General features: G+C 38.2%; 1 protein-coding gene across 2 annotated transcripts; it reads left to right on the top strand.

Annotated features, from left to right (window-relative positions):
• Positions 1-11,937: 11,937 nt before the first annotated feature.
• Positions 11,938-17,809, top strand: LOC141844084 (putative phospholipid-transporting ATPase 4). Of its 2 annotated transcripts, none has more exons than XM_074732083.1 (12): positions 11,938-12,035; positions 12,426-12,532; positions 12,653-14,616; positions 14,726-14,836; positions 15,008-15,284; positions 15,360-15,448; positions 15,516-15,600; positions 15,687-15,908; positions 16,000-16,125; positions 16,262-16,360; positions 16,446-16,637; positions 16,848-17,809. In XM_074732083.1, exons 3-12 carry the CDS (start codon positions 12,797-12,799, stop codon positions 17,511-17,513), a joined length of 3,687 nt encoding a protein of 1,228 aa, XP_074588184.1. In that variant the 5' UTR covers positions 11,938-12,035; positions 12,426-12,532; positions 12,653-12,796; the 3' UTR covers positions 17,514-17,809. The 2 variants fall into 2 exon arrangements, with proteins under 2 accessions (XP_074588184.1, XP_074588183.1); XM_074732082.1 differs by having other exon boundaries at positions 12,426-12,558.
• Positions 17,810-23,082: the final 5,273 nt, after the last annotated feature.

The following is a 23,082-nucleotide window of genomic DNA, read 5'->3' as shown; positions in this document are numbered from 1 at the left end:
GAATGGTGTTGCGGAGAGGAAAAATCGTACTGTGATGGATATGGTGAGATCCATGATGAAAGCAAAGAGTATGCCAAAGGAGTTTTGGGCTGAAGCTGTTTCTTGTGCTATTTATGTTTTGAATAGGTGTCCATCAAGGAGTATTCGTAAAAACACTCCTTATGAGTTGTGGTCCGGTAAGAAGCCAAATATCTCTCATCTTAAAGTATTTGGTTGCGTTGCTTATGCCCATGTCCCAGATGCAATCAGGAAGAAGTTGGATGACAAAGCAGAGAAATGTATCTTTATTGGCTATAGTAGTGAAACAAAGGGGTACAAGTTGTTCAATCCAAACACCGGGAAGGTAATCATTAGTAGGGATGTGACTTTTGATGAGCAAGGAGTATGGGATTGGAAAAAAGAAGAGCCTGAGTCACCACAGCCACCGGCGCCGATGTATATGGATGAAGTTGATGAGAGAGAGGAGCAAACTCAACAACCAGTTCGTGATCCTTCTATTTTTGGTGGTCGTCCGCGGAGGCAACCACATTTACCTACTCGTTTGAATGACTATGTTGTTGGAGATGCAGTTGACTGTCTCACTGATGAAGATGTTGTGAATTTTGCTTTGTTTGCAGATTGTGATCCTGTTGACTTTAAAGATGCTGTTGCTAATGATTGTTGGGTGAAAGCAATGAATGAAGAAATTCATGCCATTGAGAAGAATAACACTTGGGAGCTTACAAAACTCCCAAGTGGGAAGAAGCCCATAGGTGTCAAATGGGTTTATAAGACTAAGTACAAGCCCAGTGGAGAAGTTGATAGATACAAGGCAAGGTTGGTAGTGAAAGGCTACAAGCAGAAACCTGGCATTGATTATTTTGAGGTATTTGCTCCTGTTGCTCGTCTTGATACTATTCGTATGGTGATTTCTCTTGCTGCTCAAAATTGTTGGAATATATTTCAAATGGATGTAAAGTCTGCCTTTCTAAATGGAGTACTTGAAGAAGAAGTGTATGTGGAGCAACCTCTTGGATTTCTTAAAAAAGGACAAGAAGATATGGTGTATAGGTTGAAGAGAGCTTTGTATGGGTTGAAACAAGCTCCGAGAGCGTGGTACACGCGCATTGATACCTTCTTTATTGAAAGTGGTTTTCAAAGGTGTCCGTATGAGCATACTTTATATGTGAAGTCCTCGTCAGCTGGTGATGTTCTTATTATTTGCCTATATGTTGATGATTTGATTTACACTGGAAATAATCAAAAGATGATGGCAGACTTTAGGGAGGCAATGATTAAACAGTTTGAGATGATGGATTTGGGTCTCATGTCATATTTCCTTGGGATTGAAGTTATACAATCAGATCATGGTATCTTTATTTCTCAAAGAAAGTATGCGAGTGATATCTTGAAGAAATTTAAGATGGATGGTGCTAATTCGATTATGACTCCGGCTGAAGAGAGGTTGAGGTTGACTAAAGATGGCAATGGTGGTGTAGTGAATTCTACTTACTTTAAGAGCTTGGTTGGAAGTTTAAGATATTTGACGTCGACAAGGCCTGACATCAATTTTAGTGTTGGACTCATCAGCAGATTTATGGAGAATCCTCGACAATCACACTTACAGGCAGCCAAAAGGATCTTAAGGTACATTAAAGGCACTCATGGAGATGGTATTTTGTATGCAAGGGGTGAGCCAATTGAACTTCTTGGATACACTGACAGTGATTGGGCTGGTGATACAGTTGAGAGAAAGAGCACTTCTGGATATGTCTTTTTTATTGGTTCTGGTGTGTTTTCTTGGAGCTCAAAGAAACAACCAGTTATTGCTTTGTCGACAGCTGAGGCGGAGTACATTGCAGCATCAAACTGTGCCACCCAAGCAATTTGGTTGAGGAGGATGCTTGGATTTCTTCAACATAAGCAAGATGACTCGACTATGATTTTTTGTGATAACAAATCAGCTATTGAGTTAACTAAGAATCCAGTTTTTCATGGTCGCAGTAAGCACATTGATATCAAGTACCATTTCATTCGTGACTTAGTTCGTGAGAATGAGATTGCAGTTGATTATTGCAAGAGTGAAGATCAAGTGGCAGATATTTTTACCAAGGGATTGAAGATGGAGACTTTTATGAAATTGAAGAAAATGCTTGGCATGGAGAATGTTGCAAACTTAGTTTAAGGGAGGCTCTGTTGGAAAAATAATAAACTAAGTTTTGATTTTTTAGTAATTTCCTATTTATATTAGGTTAATCTATTATTTTTGTTTTAGGGTAAATTGAGTCCTATAAATATATTAATGTTGCCGTCAGTTTTTGTAATGAGAGACAAATAGCCTTTCGGCTAGGTTTTGGTTCTTTTTCAGTTTTAGAAAAAGGATTGCAATTGTTTTGGTTTTCTCTTCTCTTCTTTGGTAATCGTTTTTTTCTTGGCCTTGCCGACTTCGATTTTGGGTTCTACATAATCACATCTAATAAAGGTATTTTTGAAAATAAAAATGTGTTGAGGTGGAATATAATGAGATGTTGTTTTAATAATAATTAAAAAAAGAGCATCCTTTTGATGTTTCTAATAAAGAAGAATGCTCTTTTGATTTTTATCGATAATAAAATGGATAATAGAGAAGATAAAGATAATAGAGAATTCATGTTTTAAGTTATAATAGATAAAAAAGATTAAAATAAAAAATAAAGTAGGTATTATTGTAAATAGTTCGCTAAAGGATGAAGTAGTAGGAGTAGTTAGAAAGGAGATAAAATTATAGCTCTCAAGAAAGTGGTGGCGAAATAAACTATTAATGTAATTAGCATATATGTACTTCAAGTAGAAGTAGATGAAAATGCTAAATCTATATTTTACACTACAAGAAATCATAAAAATAGCGACGAATTATTAGCGACGAATTTTAATTTCGTCGCTAATTTGAGAGTTTTGCGACGAAATATGCATTTCGTCGCTAATACAAATTGTTAGCGACGAAAAGTAACATTTCGTCGCTAATAATTAGCAACGAAATACAAAAATCGTCGCTAACTCCATTCCCTAGGGTTTTTTTGCGGCGAAAAAGAGATTTTGTGGCTAACCTGCAACCGTGTTTGCGGCGAAAAATTATATATCGTGGCTAATATTAAGTCTTTGCGACGAAAATAAAATGTCGTCGCTAACCTTCGCCCATCACCTAAAGCCCTAGGCCGCTGGCTCTTTTCTTTCTCCCGACATTTTCTCCCTACGCTTTTCTTTCTCTTGACGCTAATCTTCGCCCTTTCTCCTCGGCGACCTCCAGCCACTGCCCACCTCGCCCATCGCCTAAAGCCCTAGGCCGTCGGCTCTTTTCTTTCTCCCGACATTTTCTCCCTACGCTTTTCTTTCTCCCGACGCTAACCTTCGCCCTTTCTCCTCGGCGACCTCCAGCCACTGCCCACCTCGCCATACCTTCGCCCTTTCTCCTCGGCGACCTCCAGCCACTGCCCACCTCGCCACAGCTTCTCCGTCAACGTCGACAGCTGCCCACCTCGCCACAACTTCGATAGCTGCCCACCTCGCCACAGCTTCTCTCGTTGGATCTCCGCCCCAAGAAGACACGAGCCATCCGCCGCCGTCTCACCAAGCATCAAGTAACTGATTTTTGTTATTTATCCAACACATTCATATAGCTTAGCTCTTGATCTATCTCTGTTGCTGGTGCTAGGGTTTTATTGTTCTAAGGTTTTCATCTTATTTGGAGCCATCAATTTTATTTGCATTGAATATTGTTCTAAGGTTTTCATCAGTAGATTTTTTTATGTTTTTTATTGTATGGTTATCACTTATGAAATGCTGTGTGTACTTGGATGAAAATAAGAGAGGACTAAAAATGAAAGAAATTATATTGTTTACTCAGAAGGGGATAGAGATGAGGAAGGGAATTGTTTTCATCTATTTTCTCTATTTTATTTCTGTCCAAATCTAGTAGCAATGGACTGAAATGAATTGTCAATGATTTACTAGTTATATTCGCTTCACTTTCACCATTTTAACTTTCTATTTCCTTTCATCCAATTAAATCCAGCATCATGGTGCATTTTGATGTTCAATGTGATTATATAAAATCAAATTGATTGGAGTATTAGCATAGAAGTAGATCAGTTAATTATGTATGGATGCTCAAAGTATTCTTAATGATGAGGATATTGATACTGAAGTTGATAGTGATACAGATGATCAATTATCTTCTACACATGATGACAACGATTAATATTTATTTACATGGTATATATATATATATTTGATCCTTTTTTATTTCATTTCCATAAGATATTGTTTCATTACTTGCTCATTTATATATGATGCATATGTTACAGTCATGCCACCTAAGAGGATTGAGCATCTACCGGTCGTGCCTACACCAGATGATGATAGTTCTCCTACTGGTTAGTTTTTATTGTATTTAAATTCAGTGTTTCAAATATGAAAATATATTGCTTGTGAAGGTACAAAAAGCACTATATATAACAATACTAACATAATATTACAACTCACGTATTTCCATATCAACATTTGCTAACCATTCACTTTAAATTATCTTAGGAGTGAAATCAATTATGAATTATCTGTGTGAAGTGGGTAAAATTATCTTAGGAGTTAAATAGTGTGAACAAATTTTAAGACAAGTCCTTGGATTTCTGTTTCTGTTTCAGGTTGTGTATCAGGTTGAGAATGACACCAGCTCAACGTTTCAGATTTGTGTTTCAGTTTAACTCCTGGATACAACCAGCTCAAGATTTCTGTTTCAGTTTCAGACTGCAGTGTTTTTGTTTTAGTGTAAGTTCAGATTTCTGTCAATTGTGTGAACTGTGAATTATGAACTGTGAACTGTGTGAACTGTGAATTTCTATGTGAACTGCAGTGTTTCTGTTTTAAGAACTGTGTGAACTGTGAATTGTGTGTGAACTATGAATTTCTGTGTGAACTGTGAATTGTAATTCTGTGTGAACTGTGTAAACTGGATCATTTCAGTTTAATGGTGGTTGTAAACTGTGAATTGTGTAAACTGTGAATTCTATTTCAGCTTAATTGTAAACTGCATTTGATTGTTGTGAATTCTATTATTATTATGTGTAAACTGTGAATTGTAAACTGCATTTAATTGTAAACTGCTTATGATGTATGAATGAGACCAGGGAGACGTATGAATGAGACCAGGGAGACCTGGGAAAATAGTGGGGAAAAAATCGAAAGTTAGCGACGAATTCGCATGAATTCGTCGCTAAAGAGTGTAAATCGACATAAACAACAAATGAACTAAAATTCTTGGTTCCAGCGAGGTTAGCGACGAAGTAGAAGGATTTCGTCGCTAATGCTGAATGTTAGGGACGATTTAGTTAAATCCGTCGTTAAAGGGCGATGCTGAACGAGTATAAAATTCGCGGGGTTAGCGACGATTGTAAACATATCGTCGCTAATATTAGCGACGTAATTTGTAATTCGTCGCTAAAATTAACGACGAAATTCTGTTATTAGAGACGAATAATATTACGTCGCAAATATTAGCGACGAATTATAAATAATTCGTCGCTAATGGTGTTTTGCGACAAGCCTATAGCGACAACAATAGCGACGATAAAATATCGTCGCTAATATTTGTTTGCGACGAAAAATATAAGTTAGCGACGAAAAAAATCGTCGCTAAAATACACATTTCTTGTAGTGTTAGGATGACCTAGATAAGGTATTACAAAATATTTCATCAAATGAAATGAGTTTAATAGAAGTAGATCTAAATCGACATGTTGGAGTGAAAAATGAGGGATATAATAGGGTACATGAGGGTTATAAGTTTGGAACAAGAAATGAAAAAGGAAAAACTATATTAGATTTTGTGATAGCATATATATGACCTTATACTACTAGTAAATACTTTTTTCAAGAAAAAAAAGAACACTTGGTCATGTTTAAAAGTGAGAATAATAAGCTGCAAATTGCCTTTCTTATGGTTAGGAAGAAGGATAGAAAGATTTATAAAGATTGTAAGGTCATCATTGGAGAAAACTTAACTACCTGATATAAGTTAGTAGTGTTGGATATGCGTCTCAAACATAGTATCAATAGAAGATAAACATGCACGACTCCTAAAATTAAATGGTGGAAGTTAAAGGATAGAAATAAAATATTTAAGGAGAGAGTAGAAAAATAAGTGTTAAGAGAAATATATAACATCTTGAATACGATATGGGATAAAATAACATTAAAGTGGAAAATAGTAACCAAGAGTATACTCGATGAGTCAACGGGTTGTGCATCACTACATAAAATCTGTTGGGTTACAAGGGTGCAAACATAGTCCCACATCTAAAACACATGGAAAAGATCATAGGTTTAAAAGGATGAAAGATATCTCCATTGGTATGAGGCCTTTTGGGGAGAGCCCAAGAACAAAGCCATGAGGGCTTAGGCCCAAAGTGGACAATATCATACTTTTGTGAAGATATTTTGATTCCATTGGTTCTTACAATTGGTATCAGAGCGAGACCGCTCTTCACCGGACTAACCGCCAGAAGAGCCATGATCCAGATCGAACCATGTGGGTGAATCAAGAGGACCAGACACTAGGTGAGAAGTCCTAGTAGGTCGGGTGGACCGAGGGACAAAAAGTCCTAGTTGCGGCTAGGTGAGAAGTCCTAGTAGGTCGGGTGGACCGAGGGGCAAAAAGTCCTAGTTGCGGCTAGGTAAGAAGTCCTAGTAGGTCGGATGGACCGAGGGACAAAAAGTCCTGGTGGGTCGAGGATTCAGGTATCAAACAGAGGCTTTCCGTTTGAGGGGGGCCTATGGTTCTTTGTTTGAGGGCGGGATTGTTGGGTTGCAATGGTTTAAAAGGATGAAAGATATCTCCATTGGTATGAGGTATTTTGGGGAGAGTCCAAGAACAAAGCCATGAGAGCTTAGGCCCAAAATAGACAATATCATACTATTGTGGAGATATTTTAATTCCATTGGTTCTTACAAAATCTTGATGGCGAAATGAAAAAGTATAAGAGAAATAAAGGTAAAATGAATAACCTATAAGGTATCATACATTTGTAAGAATGAGCAAAACTTAAAAAAATATACAAAAAAATATACAGTAGTCAAAAAGAGACTAAGAAAGTAGTGAATGAACAAAATATGAAACCTATGAACACTTACATAAAAAATTGAATACTAAAGAAGGGGGAAAAGATATTTATAGAATAGCTAAGATGCGAGAGAGGAAGATAAGAAATCTTATTTAAATAAGATGTATTAAACATAAATATAATAATGTACTATTGAATAATGAGGAAATAAAATAGTGATGAAATATGTATTTATCAACTTTTTAATAAAGATTTAGATGAATAACTTAACTTAGGTAAGTAGCTAGGTCAAATGAGTATAGAAATTTAAATTTTTTTATCATAGGATTCAAACTTTAGAAGTAAAATAAGTTTTAAATGGGATGTAAAATGGAAAAATTGTTAAACTTGATTATATGCAAGTGCATATGAAAATAAGTTATTGAATTACTTACAAAGTTATTCAATTTGCTATTGAAAATGTAAAAAAAACTTGATCAATGAAGGGTAAGTACTCTAGTTTCTTTATATATATAAGAACAAAGGAGACGTAGAAAATTATACAAATTATAGGGATATTAAACTAATGAATCATACCATAAAATTTTGAGAAAGTGTAATAAAATCAGATTAAGGAAGGAGATCACGGTAATCAAAAATCAATTTGGATTTATGTCTGAAAGATTGACAACAGAAACTACATATATCTTTTCAAACAACTAATTGAAAAATATTAAAAACAGAAGCAAAACTTACATATGATATTTATTGACCCAGAAAAAACTTATGATAAAATTCTAAAAAAATTATATGGAGAATTCTAAAAAAGAGAGAAATTATCATATCGTATATTGAACTAATTAAGGATGTGTACGAGGATGTAATAATAATAGTGAAGACTTCAGGAGGATTAACTGAAGTGCTTCCTATAAGAATATGGTTACATCAAGGATTAACTTTAAGTCCTTATTTTTTTTATAGCAATCATGGATGAACTCATAGGATTTTTTTTATACCAATCATGGATGAACTCACAGGATACATCTAAAATATGGTACCATGATACTGTTAGTACTGATGTAATCAAAATATCTCCACAATGGTATGATATTGTCCACTTTATGTTTAAACCCTCATGATTTTGTTCTTGGGTTCAATCCAAAACACCTTATACCAATGGAGATATCTTCTATCTTATAAACCCATGATCTTTTCCATGTATTTTCAATGTGGGACTTTGATTGTATCCCAACAATCCTCCCCTCAAACAAATGACCACTAAGAGCCCCCTACCATTCTCCTTATGGTCCGGGTCCAGACTCCCCTTACTAAGAGCCCCCTACCATTCTCTTCATGGTCCGGATACAGAAAAAAAGGCATTAAGAGACCCTCCCGGCCCAACCCTAGACACTCTAAGATCCTTTTCCAAACCTACTCCCATTTCGAGTCAAGAGATAGATAAATAAACACATTCCATTGCACTGATCGGGGTGTCGCTCGTAGTGACTGAGGAGGTCAAAGACCAAGAAGTGAGTTATGGATTCTCGAGAAGAGAGGAATCGCGGTGGTCCCCCCCCCCCCCCCCCCCCCCCCGGACCGCTCGAATCCCACGAGTGAATAGAAAGTTAGATCTACATTGGATGGTCCAGGTCCAGACTCCCCCTACTGAGAGCCCCCCTACCATTCTCCTCATAGTCCAGGTCCAGACTCCCCCTACTGAGAGCCCCCCTATCATTCTTCTCATGGTTCGGGTCCAGACTCCCTCTACTGAGAGCCCCCCTACCATTCTCCTCATGGTCCAGTTCAGACTCCCCCTACTGAGAGCCCCTCCTACCATTCTCCTCATGGTCCAGGTCCAAACTCCTCCTACTGAGAATCCCTCTACCATTCTCCTCATGGTTCGGGCCTCCCCTACCTTCTTCATTTTTCTTGAGGGTCTCACATGGCTCTACATAGACCATGGCCCTCTATACCAATTCTACATTGGCTCTGATAGTACCGATGGAATTAAAATATCTTCACAATGGTATGATATTGTTCATTTTGGGCCTAAGCCCTCATGGTTTTATTCTTGGGTTCAACCCAAAAGACCTCATACCAATGGAGATATCTTCCATCTTATAAACCCATGATTTTTTCCATGTATTTTTAATGTGGGACTTTAATTGTATCCCAACATATATGTGTTGTTTTGCAGATAATATTATTTTAGTAGATGAGACACGTGAATGAGTAAATGTTAAACTCTTGAATCATGACGAAAAATGCTATAAGTGAAAAATTTTAGACTTAAAAAAGTAAAGACATAATATATAAAATTTAAATTTAGTAATATTAAACGTCATAATATAATTGTTAAGACAAGATATAACAAGTTATCTGTACGCTTTAAGTATTTAAGAATATTTTTATAAAAGGATGGAGGGATTGAGAAAGATATCTTACATATAATATAATAAGATAATTAAAATAGAGGAAAGTGTCATATTTTCTTATGATCGCAAAGTACCTCTAAGACTAAAATGAAAGTTTTACAAAATGACGGTTAGACCTGTTATGTTGTATGGAACTAAATGTTGGACTATGACTCGAACACATCAAAAGAAGATGATAGTTACAAAAATAAAAATATTAAGGTGGATGTGCGAAAATACAAGGATGAACAAGATAAGAAATAAAAATATTAGAGAAAAAATTGAGATTGCATTTATTAAGAAAAAACTCTAAGAGACACATTTAAGATGATACAGACATGTATATACACGAATAATAGATGCTCCAATTAGGCGATACAAAATTTTGATAAATGTGTATATCAAACAAGGGAGAGGAAGATTAGAAAAGACTTGATTAATAATAATAAAATAAGATAAAATTTATATAAATATAAATGATTATATAATAGGAAATATAGTTTAATGGTGTGGAAGAATCTATATAGCCAATCCTATTTAATGGGATAAGGGTTGATTGTTATTGTTATTTTATTTTAAATATATAATTAAGTAATTTTATTTTATCTAATTGTTCTGATTGATTTGACTGATATGGTATATTTATCCATTATGTTTCACTACTTTGCTTTTCTTTCCAAATCACATCCCAACTATAAAGAATGTGCCATCTTGTGAGACTTGGTGAGAAGATCAACAGCTTCTTTTCAAAAGAAAATATAAGAAAAAAATTATGTGTTTATCTCAATAACAATGGCAGTTTAAGTAATCTAAATTGCACACTGTTACTGTCCCGAGAAATACAATCTGAGGGGAAAAAACCATGAGAAAATCTGTGAAGAGATAAACAATGACTAGATTCTGGAATTTGCTTTATTAAAAGGAACAAAAGGAGACATTGAAAGACAACGAGAGATGCGGCAGAATGAATTAATTAATGCTGGAGCAAAGCAACAGCAGACAAACTTATAAATAACGATAAGTCACGTTCTGTTGCAACATACTTGCTACATCCATTACTACATACGCAAGAGGAGAAAACAATAAAAATAAAACAATCTATTTCAAATAAAATTTCAGATAATCACAACTATATGTGAGGAGGTAAATCGAAAAATTATAATTGACCACTACGATTATTTATGATGAGGTAAATTGGAAAGTTACAGTTAGCTAATACTGTTCCGGGCATTAATTCAACCATGCTCTGGGGATTCGATCCTTCTCCACTTTTTTTTAGCAAGTCTGCCTATCCAACCAACTCAACATATGTCTCCAAGATAAATTCCAAATAACTCTTCAGCAAAAAATGGAATTTGTCATCTTAACGGCGCTACACGGCCGACCCCATCATTTGTGAGCAGGTAAATCGAAAGCTGCAATTGGCCAGGACGGAGAGGACATTGCCATAGTTTCATGCTTCGACCCTTGCCCACTTCAGATTGTTCCGTAGTAACCAACTTAACTATGCCCCAGAGTAAATTTCAGATAATTCTTCAACAAAAAATGAAATATGCCACTCTAACGATTTTATATGATCGGTCTTATGACTAACTAACTCAATTATGCTAGTGATCCCACACGGTCGGTCCCACGATCCTTTTAGATAACTCTAGAAATTATAGTTGATCATGATGAAAGGTATTACTTGATTTTGTCCATCTATGAGAATATAACTCTTTTATAAATATGCTCAATCTTATTTAATTATACTGATTCTGAGTTAATGTGATTAGCGACCCCATACGGTCGGCCTCACGACCATCTGTGAGGAGGTAAATCGAGATCACGACCATCTGTGAAAAAATTACCTTCGTCACTTGATCTCGAAGTCTGGTCGTAACAATTCACCTATACCCTGATAACTCAAACAAGGGCGTTGTGAGATTATTTGCCATAATTCATTGACCAAACCAGAAAAATAGAGATCAATGAATTGACATTTAATCATTTTGCCTTCGAGGCAAAGCGGCTCCAAGATTCCCACGTGCATCACAAAGTACGGTGACTTTAGGGAGTGGATTACACGTGGACGTACCGCACAGAATCCAGTTCTCTTGCTGGACTTTTCTTTGACACCATTTCCATTACGTGTCTCTGGTCCTGCACCAGACACGGTTATTATCCGTAGGTGAGACTGCACCTGTCGCATGAGAGGAAAGAGAGGAGTCTCTATCCTGGATGCTGTTCGGCATCAGACATGTACAAGCGTACTCGTAAAGTCCAAGTGGTTCTCGTTTACTTCAGAGTTCACCGCTCGGCTCGTTCCGCGTCAACAAAATCCAGCTGCCTGCCAAATTAAGCTTAATTAGGGTTTCAGGTACACTGTGCTTTCCTTTTTTATGATTTGTTTTGGAATTAAAAGGGCGAGAAAACCGAAAAGTTAACCGACGAATGCCAGCGCTGTGAATCGCCGTCGCCTTCGCCTTCGCCTTCGCCTTCGCGATGGAGTGCTTTAGGAATGCGATAAGAGCATCGCGCTTGATCCCCGTCCCTCGCCAATGCTATTCGCTGGAGTAGCTTCCGCAGCGTACGACCTTTTCTGCTTTTCAACCTAAAGTCGTTGCTTTTTTGCTTTCGATTGCAGGTGGTTTACTTCGCCCTTTGCGACGAGCTGAATCCCTTTTTTTTTTTTCTTTTTTCTCTTAAGTCAGTTTCCTTTCGCGGCGGTCGGTCTTTGGTGCTTGGGATTTCCGTCTTTTTCTGTTTGCTTTTAATATTTTGGCTGAATGGGAAAGTAGTGATACAGAGCCGATATTTTGAGTCTGTTTATCTCTGAGATCTTGCTGCTTGTCAAGCGTCGTCCTCCCTGATCTAGAATGGGGCTGATTCTCTTGTACTTGGGCGAAATCCTCTGGCTTTAGGTTAAAGTTACGATTTTTAGCTGTAACGCTTAGCCTTTTAATTTTTATTTTTGCAGCTTTCCCCCGTGCTCCATTTAGTTTGAAGTTTATTGGAGTGGAGTTCCTGGTAGACGTCGCATGATCGACATTATACAAATCTCTCTCCCCTCCATTTTCGTTCTCGGTATCAGTTGGTTTGAATGCATATTTGTGAGTTAAATTTTAGTTCAATTTTTTTCCCTGTTTCATTTTCACTGTTCGAAATTACATCAAAGGGAGTACAGTGATGTGCTTCAATTCACAGCCAGATTTGGGGCAGCAGGAACATTCTATACGAGTGACGGACAGCGGCAATCTTGTTCAGTTCGGGAAATAAGAGAAATAATTATCTCTAGATGAGGGAAATGTTTTATGTTTAAAGGGCAATAGTAACCCTAGCCAGCAAGAGATGGCAACGGGAGGAAGGAGGCAGGATAGGCTTCGATGGAGCAAGCTCTACACTTTTTCTTGTATCCGTCCTCAAGTATCATTAGACGATGAGCAATCTCATTCCCTTCAAGGTCCTGGATACTCTCGTGTTGTTCATTGTAACCAGCCCAAGTTACACCAAAAGCAGCCTCTGAGGTACCCTACCAACTATATCAGCACTACCAAGTACAACATCATCAGTTTTATTCCAAAAGCCATCTTTGAGCAATTTCGTCGCGTTGCCAATCTCTACTTTCTCCTTGCCGCTATTCTGTCTCTCACCCCAGTGACTCCCTTCTCTGCTGTGAGTATGATTGCTCCATTGGCATTTGTTGTTGGGCTCAGTATGGCTAAGGAGGCATTAGAAGACTGGCGAAGGTTTATACAGGATGTGAAGATCAATAGTCATAAGGTCAGTGTCCATAAGGGAGAGGGGCACTTCGGTTACAAGCATTGGCAGAAGCTTCGTGTTGGAGATATTGTGAAGGTAGAGAAAGACCAGTTCTTCCCTGCTGACTTGCTCCTGTTGTCTTCAAGTTATGAGGATGGAATATGCTATGCGGAGACTATGAATTTGGATGGAGAAACAAATTTGAAGGTTAAAAGATCATTAGAAGTAACTCTGCTTCTAGATGATGATTTGGTTTTCAAGAACTTCACAGCCATAATTCGTTGCGAGGATCCAAATCCTAATCTCTACACCTTTGTAGGTAACTTCGAGTACAAGCAACAAGTCTATGCACTTGATCCTAGTCAGATCCTTCTCAGAGATTCAAAGCTCAGGAATACAACTTATGTCTATGGGGTGGTTATCTTTACTGGTCATGATAGCAAAGTCATGCAGAATGCAACCCGTTCACCATCAAAGAGAAGTAAAATTGAAAAGAAAATGGATAAGATTATTTACATTCTCTTTACCTTTCTTCTCTTGATTTCATTGTTCAGTTCAATGGGCTATGCTGCCAAGACAAAGTTTGGTATGCCACACTGGTGGTATTTGCAACCTAATAAGACTTCATATATCTACAATGCTTCAAAGCCTGCTTTATCGGGTTTCTACCATCTTGTCACTGCTCTTATTCTTTATGGATATTTGATACCTATCTCCCTTTATGTATCAATTGAGGTTGTGAAGGTCTTGCAAGTAAAGTTCATTAATCATGATGTTCACATGTGTGATGAGGAGATAGGGAAACCAGCACAAGCACGTACATCGAATTTGAATGAAGAGCTAGGACAAGTTGCGACTATTTTGTCAGATAAAACTGGCACTCTAACTTGCAACCAGATGGATTTTTTGAGGTGTTCCATTGCTGGAGTGTCATATGGTGTTGGTTCTAGTGAAGTGGAAATTGCTGCTGCAAAGCATTTTGCATCAGAGGCATCAGGTACATCTGACCAGCACATAAGCAGCACCCAAGATATTTGGGAGGATACATGGGGTACTTTTGGCTCTTCAGAAATTGAATTGGTAGATGGGAAAAGTTTCTGTGTTAAGAAGCCAAGAAAGCCTACAATCAAGGGTTTTAGCTTTGAGGATGATCGTTTAATGCATGGAAATTGGGTTAAGGAGCCTAATGTGGGTGCCATTCTCCTATTTTTCCAGATACTTGCTCTCTGTCACACAGCAATACCTGAGTCAAATGAAAAAACTGGTGGTTTTACATATGAAGCCGAATCACCAGATGAAGCAACTTTTCTTGTTGCAGCCAGTGAATTCGGATTTGAATTCTCTAAGAGGACTCAATCAAGTGTCTTTGTAAGGGAGAGATATTCTTCTTTTGGGAATACTATAGAAAGGTTTATCTTAATCTTTTTTTTTTATCAACTTATTGTTGGTATCCCTGTCATCTGTGCAATTTTAAGTAATTAAGTCATTTTCCCACTTTCTTTTCTCTGTTTATTGTAGGGAGTTCAAGGTTTTGAATCTGTTGGAGTTCAATAGCAGAAGGAAAAGAATGTCAATTATTGTGCGTGATGAAAGTGGTCAGATTATTCTCTTATGCAAAGGTGCTGATAGGTACAATTAGATAACTCTCTTATTCAACATACATGTTTTTTCCCAATTTTCTTAGCTACTCTGTCATATTCAATTTTCTGATGATGTTCTAAGTTCATCTAGTGTGCGCTATACTACCTACAAATCCATTTTATCATATTTTTATTAGATTATTTCTATTATTCCAAACAGCATCATCTTGGATAGACTGTCAAAAAATGGAAGAATGTTTGAAACAGATACTATAAAACATCTAAATGAATATGGGGAAGCAGGCCTACGGACATTGGCGCTGGCTTTCCGGCTTCTTGAGGAATCTGAATACTCTGCATGGAATGCTGAGTTTCTCAGAGCAAAAACTTCTATGGGGATTGATAGGGAAGCTGAACTAGAGAGAGTTTCAGACATTATTGAGCAGGATTTGATTCTTGTTGGTGCCACCGCTGTAGAAGACAAATTACAGAAAGGAGTAAGCTTGTAATTATCTACCTTTCCGATTGACTTTTTCATTTTTGAGTCAATAGAACGTGTATTGTTTTCATAGGTTCCTCAATGCATAGATAAATTAGCACAAGCTGGTCTCAAGATATGGGTTCTTACAGGGGATAAGATGGAAACTGCAATTAACATAGGGTATGAATAAAAAAACTATAAATTATTCACTTGATCTGCGCAAATAAACTTTCAATTTCCGTTGCAGATTTGCTTGTAGTTTACTTAGACAAGGCATGAAACAGATCTGTTTATACCTTGAAAGCAATAACATGTCCTCACGGGACTCAATGGTACTTGTTTTCATCTTACCACAAGTGGATTTATGTTTTTTTTTGTCCCTCTATTCTCTCGATTTACACATCTTTGCACCTGTAAGATAACTTCTCAAGCTGCAAAAGACAACATTTTGATGCAAATAAATGATGCCTCCCAACTGATCAAGCTAGAGAAGGATCCTAATGCAGCATTTGCTTTAATCATTGATGGCAAAACTTTGACATATTGTCTTGAGGATGACCTGAAGAATCTGTTTTTGAGTCTGGCAGTTGATTGTGCTTCTGTTATATGCTGCCGAGTCTCACCAAAGCAGAAGGCATTGGTAAAATTTTTATTTAACATTTGACATTATATGTAACTAGTGCAATATCAATTGGAACTATTAGTTTAATGATTCTTAACTCTTATTTCAGGTAACTCGGTTAGTTAAAGAGGGTACAGGTAAAACAACTCTTGCCATAGGAGATGGTGCAAATGATGTGGGCATGATTCAAGAAGCTGATATTGGTGTTGGGATTAGTGGTGTAGAAGGAATGCAGGTGCGTTTTGTTACATGCCATCACACTTGTTTGATGTGTAAAGACTAACCTTTTCTTGGCACTTATTAATAATCTATCAAAACAACACAAAGTATGATAACTTCATTGTAAACTAAGAACTATTAGTTTTGTTCAGGCCGTCATGGCTAGTGATTTTTCCATTTCCCAATTCCGTTTCCTTGAAAGACTTCTTGTTGTCCATGGCCATTGGTGCTACAAAAGGATAGCTCAGATGGTTAGTATTAATAACTTGCCCAAATGTTTTTTTGCAGTTATATTTCATTGTTTACACTCACTCTCTTGTATTTTATTGTCTTCAGATATGTTATTTCTTCTATAAGAACATAGCCTTTGGCCTTACAATTTTCTATTTCGAGGCATATACTGGCTTCTCTGGGCAATCTGTATATGATGACTGGTACATGCTACTATTCAATGTCATTTTAACCTCATTGCCAGTGATATCACTAGGAGTCTTTGAACAGGATGTTTCTTCAGAAATATGCTTGCAGGTATTCCTTTTCTTTAACACACACACACACACACTTCATAAACAACAATGTACACTTTTCTAATTGTTCTTTTTCACACCTTTGCTGTCTCTGTTTGTGTGGTTTGTGCCATCACTACATGGCTCCATGATGATGAATTTTAAATTTCTATTATGCTCATTTGTTTCTGGACATCCAGCTTGTTTTATATCTTGGCTTGCCCTCCTGCAGTTCCCTGCATTGTACCAGCAAGGGCCAAGGAACCTTTTCTTTGATTGGTACAGGATCCTTGGTTGGATGGGAAATGGCATCTACTCATCCATTATCGTATATTTCCTTAACATACACATTTTCTACAATCAATCTTTTCGTGCCGACGGTCAGACAGCTGACATGGTTGCTGTTGGAACAGCCATGTTCACCTGCATTATCTGGGCTGTGAACTTGCAAATTGCTCTAACAATGAGTCACTTCACGTGGATCCAACACCTTTTTGTTTGGGGCAGCGTTGCCACTTGGTACATTTTTCTGGTTGCCTACGGCATGTCGTTCTTGCATTTGATATCCGGAAATTCCTACCAGATACTTCTGGAAGCCCTTGCTCCAGCTCCAATGTATTGGGCTGCAACACTTCTGGTCACTCTTGCCTGCAACATTCCTTATCTAGCACACATCTCCTTCCAGAGAGCCTTAAATCCACTCGACCATCATGTGATCCAGGAGATCAAATACTACAAGAAGGATGTGGAGGACCAGCATATGTGGAAGAGGGAGAGGTCCAGAGCAAGGCAGAAAACTAAAATTGGTCTTACAGTAAGGGTAGATGCCAAGATCAGGCAGCTACGAGAGAAACTGCAGAAGAAAGTGTCATCTTTGAGCAGCCAAACTCAATCGTAACCTGGACCGAGTTTGGCTTGTAGAATCAATCTGCTCTGCAATTTCCCCCCTTTTTGTTTTCTTCTTCATCGCATCAAATGTTATTATCGCTTGCGGGAATTGATTATAGGCTAGCTTCTGTATCATATCTATACCAATTCTAGTCAGAATCAGTGGAAACAGTAGAGATATGTACATATAGCCAAAATTTTGTTTCATTTCTGGTTGTCATTGAATGTGTTTTTTTTTGTAAAGAACGATAATATTGTGTAAAAGTGAGCAAGTGACTGTTTTCAATCAAAATATCATACTTTGCGAGACCGGAATTCAAGATCCCTTTATGCAAATTGTGTTATCAGTCAACTTGTTCGATCAATGTATGTTCTAGTGAAAACTGCCCCCTTTATCCAAAATGTTCTTTCAATGCAAAAAGGTGGTGGTTGGTGTAAAATCTATCACAATCAACTAGAGAGTTCTTTGTCAACAATGATGGAGTAGTAGAAAATTTCATCCTAATACTCCCAAACACTAAAAAGCACCCTATCAAAAGAAAGCTCTTATAGCTAAAAGAAATATGCCTTCAAACTACACTATACAAGGTGTCACCTAGGCTCTGAAATGCTTTACTAGTGAGAAAAATTATAGCCACTGAAATTAGGCAAATTACTACTGCCTCAAATGAACATACCATAAAAAAATATATATATCCTAAATTCTAAATTATATTATTTAGACGTAGTGGAGTGCAAATAAGCCACATGTTTGCTCAACCAAATATGTTATTAAGTCTCGAAGACCTTGGCAAGATACCCCACTATGCTATATAATACCACAAGATTATACTCCTAACTCCTAAGCAATCCTTTCCCTCTCATCTTGTTTATTATTGTGCAGTCATTTGCTCCATTTTCTAACTCTGCCTCAATAGAACTCATGTGTCGTTGTTAACTACAGAGGGAGATCATCTTGAGGCTTCTACTCATAGATAAGTGTTATATTTTCTTTTATGACCATATGTCTACTATATTGAGATGATTGTTATATTTGAGCACTCTTAACATGCTAATCATATTATGAGTTTTAGGGATTTCTCCAAATGGTACATGATTTCTATAATATTCCATTTTTATAGTGGTATCTCTATGAATCTAATTGCTAGCTCAGTGAAATTATATTCTTCCTCGTCTTTAGAACAAAAGTCACCTTGTCCAATATGTGTTATGCTCCTCCAAGCAAATTGAGTTATAAAATATGTGAAACAACTCTCTTACCAATTGAATAGTTTTTATGAAAAGGAGCGGTACAAAGCAATGAAACAATAGAAAGAGCTTGAAGAAAATTACTGTCCTCCTGCGCCTGTGAAAGCAGGCGTCTTTTTAAAGGGTTGCAATAGTATCTTACATCCCCCACGTGTTTGTCCACGTCTTCTCGGAGAAACGGCTACGTTACTCACGTCTTTCGGGAGAAACGAATATGTTGCCCGTATCTTTTGGGGGAAATGATTACGTTATCCATATTCTGCGGAAAGAATGGTACGGTAAGCCATGCACATAGGATGTAGGCCTCAACCATGGGTGACCGAGCTCAAGAAATCGGGTGAATCGAGTCAGAGAGATCGGATGATCGAGCCAGAGGAATAAGGTGAACCGAGTTGGGGAGGTCTAATGAACGAGCTGAAGGAGTCTGATGAACTGAGTTGGATGGGTCAGATGATTGAGCCAGAGGAGTCGAATGACCGAATAAGAGGAGTCAAGTGAACCGAGTCAAGATGATCGAGATGAAGGAGTCTGGTGACAGAATAGGAGGAGTTGGGTGACCACTTTGACCTCCACCGCTACTTGACTTTTGACTCGTTGACTTGACCTCTGACTTGCTCTGCCTTGTGTAAGTTTCCCTATCCACCACATCACAAGCCTCCCTCGAGTCTAGTCGAAGGAGGCTCGAGTCCAACTGATTGGACTAATATAACTGCAGTTTGACCTTTAACCCATTTGTAGGGATGATGTGGCATCCCGACTTCGTCGCCCTACTCTGTGTAAGCCTCGATAATACACGAGTCATGCATCATTAATGCGGGTGATACGCGTGATGGCGTATCAAGGTCATTATGGGTGTATCACATTTGGTCATTAATGTCGCCTGGTCCGAGGTTGATGCGTGTCGAGGCCATGCGGGAAGAGTGACTCGAGATGATTGTTGAGATTCCTTAGATTCGGGTGCATGATCTAACGACTCAGTGCAGTAGCTTGCCTTTTCGTTTCCCTGATCTAATAGATTATATTTTGAGTGTTGGCTATATTAGGGTTGGCGATGGAGGAATATCGCTGTATTTGTCATTTCGTTCATCTTTGAGCTCTGTCCGCAGCGATCTCTACAACCTCACGAACTCTCGTTTGTCTGTTAGTCTTTACTTGCTCTTGTGCTTTCCCCACTTTGCTCCATTTTCGTCATCGTGTCGTTCTCTACTCTTCTTTCTCCTTGCTGTTGATTCACTTAATGGCTGCTGAAAGCTCTTCTACTTGTTAGTATGAGTCCATTGTGTCAAACTTTAATGGGAGGGACTTGACCAAATACACATGCAATTTGAGATTCCTACCGACCATCGTTTGGTAATCCTGAATGCTCTCGATTGTCCTCATGTTCCACCCTGTTACGTCCCGGGAAGCCGTCCGAAAAATTTCGACAGCATCTCCCCTGTAACAATGACCTTTCCTAAAATACATGCAAATATACACGGCCACATACGACCGGAATAAGGACAACACGTCCAACAAAATCACAACACACACAACAAATGCAATTATAAGGCCTACACGGCCACATAACCACTATCACATGCATACCAACCAACAAAAGTAAGTTTACGTAGCAGAAATAGCGTAAATCCGATAAAACGAATAACCACAAATGCAAAACCAACATACTACAGTCCCTGTCCATGAACAAGTCTATAAAATACAACCACTATAAACCATCCTGAAACCAACCACAACCACTACATATACCAAACCTCCTGAAGTGAGATAGAAGCAGCTGACGGAGTCTCCAAGCTCCAAAATAAACCTATCTGCTACTTGGGGAGAAAACAAACACAACCCCAGGGTCTGGGTAGTGAGCATTAGATACTCAGTGGGTACAGGAATAAAGTGCATGTAAGGATAAACAACAAGAATAATAACAGAGTACAGCTAAAGTAACTATGTACAGAAGAAATGAATAACATGTACATGGTATCAGGTATCAACAAGGTATCAGGTATCAAGGTATACAACATGGTATAATAACTGATTCCACTAAGGAAGAATCATACAGTGCAACAGGTATCATAATCATAGCATGTAATCATGTATGTAATGGCACGCAGTGCAACAATCATAGCAACCAAGTGCAACAGCCACAATCATATGAATAAAGTAAACTATGTAATAGTCCTACCAACAAATGCATGTAATATGCATCAATCAACGCAATCAAAATATCCATCACTGTCTGCACTCGTCGTCCCCAGTCACTCCTCTAGAGCAGTGAACTGGGGCGCCAAACAGGACATACTGCACAAACTCCGACAACTGACCACTAAAGATAAGTGGGGAGGGGCAGTGTGGCAGGAGGGCAATGTAGCCAGTCCTGGTCGCACCCAACTGTAGTGCAACCTCTTACCTATGTGGCACCACAACACGGTGTCAGGTAAGATCCAACAACAACAACACCTACAACTATTATGGATGTATGATGATCATCCCAACATGTAATAGCTAAAGTTAATTAGCATGTTCAACAGAATCAACAGAGGTCAATATATGTCCATGATACCATAGTGAAGACTAATCTAACCATGGATAGATCAAATAAAGATCATACAACATGTATCAAGCAACGAGTCATATGGGTATCAACATGATGAATGATACAGATAACAAGAGTATCAAACATGACATCAGTAGATCATCATAAGGTCAACAGCAGGTATCAAGCAATGATTATCAAAGGTATCAACTAGATACTATCTCAAACAGCATGGGTATCAACAGGATAAATAAGATAATGACAACACATGCACTGGAATAGAAAAATCTGTATTGACCAAGTACAGGGTACCCACCTGATCAGACGTCTATCAGCACTAGAACCCCCAGAAAATATAATACTCCAAGTATAATAGGACCAATCCAAATCAAGGTCCTGCAATAATAATAACACAACATTTACTACAATGATACTGTATCAATTACAGTATTAAATTCTATAATACAATTTAACTAATCCCCCTTATCAAAAACTCACCCATATCAATTGATAAATCCATTTAATGGATTGTCACACTCCTACTAACCATTTAAGGATCCAACCAAATAACCCTACCACCCAACTAACAATACACTAAACTACCAATATCCAAATCAAATCCTTTGCTAATCAATAACAATCAGCAACAATTAGCCACAAGAACTCACCTCAGATTCAGTTCAATCAAGCCCTAGATCCAAGCTTGGATTCTTCTTCCTTTCTTCTTCTCTACAGCTCCAACAAACGATCTGTTTCATTAACCGGTCAGCTCACCTCACTGAGCTGTGAGAAGAAGAACAGTCAAAATCCAAAGAATATCAAAGGACTTCAAACTATCCACTAGATCCAACTTACTAAGCAATTCTAATCCAAAACCTAACTTAGATTCCAAAGCTAGTCACAACAACCAGCTTAGAATTCTTACCTCAATTATGTGCCCTAGGTTTCCCTTTCTTCCCGCTGCCGTAACCCAAGCCAAATCCAATCGGATCGGCTCTCACCAGTGAGCTGTGGAATGGGCAGCAGTCAAGATCCAAGAGAAAACAAAACAATCCAGCTCATAAACCACGCCTAACCTAAAACAAACTCAATCGAAACTTACCAATCCTCTTCTTCATGGTCGAAACCAAAGCTCGTTCACTTACAGTAGCATTCTTATGGAGAAGAAGACCAAATCAACATCTCCACTCCTAGAATCCACTATCAAAACAAAGCAATTAGAAGCAAGGACTTCAATAAGGCTCACCTCAGATGGAACCAATTGCTTTGCCCTAGACCTCAAGCTTCGGTTCAACTCCTTCTTCTTGGATTCACCGCCGCCTGAACCAAGAATTCCTCAATCCGAACAGATCACACCCACTTCCATGAGATGTGGGGGAAAAGAAAGCAATCAAGATCCAAAGGAGACTTTAGATCTAAGCTCCCAAACCCAAGATTAGGAGAAAACCTCAGCTCACTCACCGATCGATTTCCTCGCTTCGGTTCGCTGCCGCCGCAAGCCGCTACAAGCCACACGAAACCAGCCCCCCTACCGGCGAGATTCAACCTCTTATGCCCTAGTTCGCCGTCCCTTCCTCCTTGGCACTGGCGGTCGACCTTCAGATGCGAGCGTCGGAGGCGAAGGAGCAGAAGCTGAGTTGCGCGCGATCGAGAGAAACGGAGAAGCTCACGATCGGGATCTACAGTGCTCGATCCCCTTTTAACTGACATTAACGGGTCGGATCTGAAATCCAATACCCTATAACCCTTAATCTATTAGTTAATTAACCTTCCACATCTTCCTCCATTAAACCCCCTAATCTTC

Source organism: Curcuma longa, chromosome 13 (genome assembly GCF_044706935.1).
Source record: "Curcuma longa cultivar G26 ecotype Majalengka, Jawa Barat chromosome 13, ITB_CL_G26_1.1, whole genome shotgun sequence".
Classification (NCBI taxonomy): domain Eukaryota; kingdom Viridiplantae; phylum Streptophyta; class Magnoliopsida; order Zingiberales; family Zingiberaceae; genus Curcuma; species Curcuma longa.
This window is presented reverse-complemented; position numbering and strand designations above follow the sequence as displayed.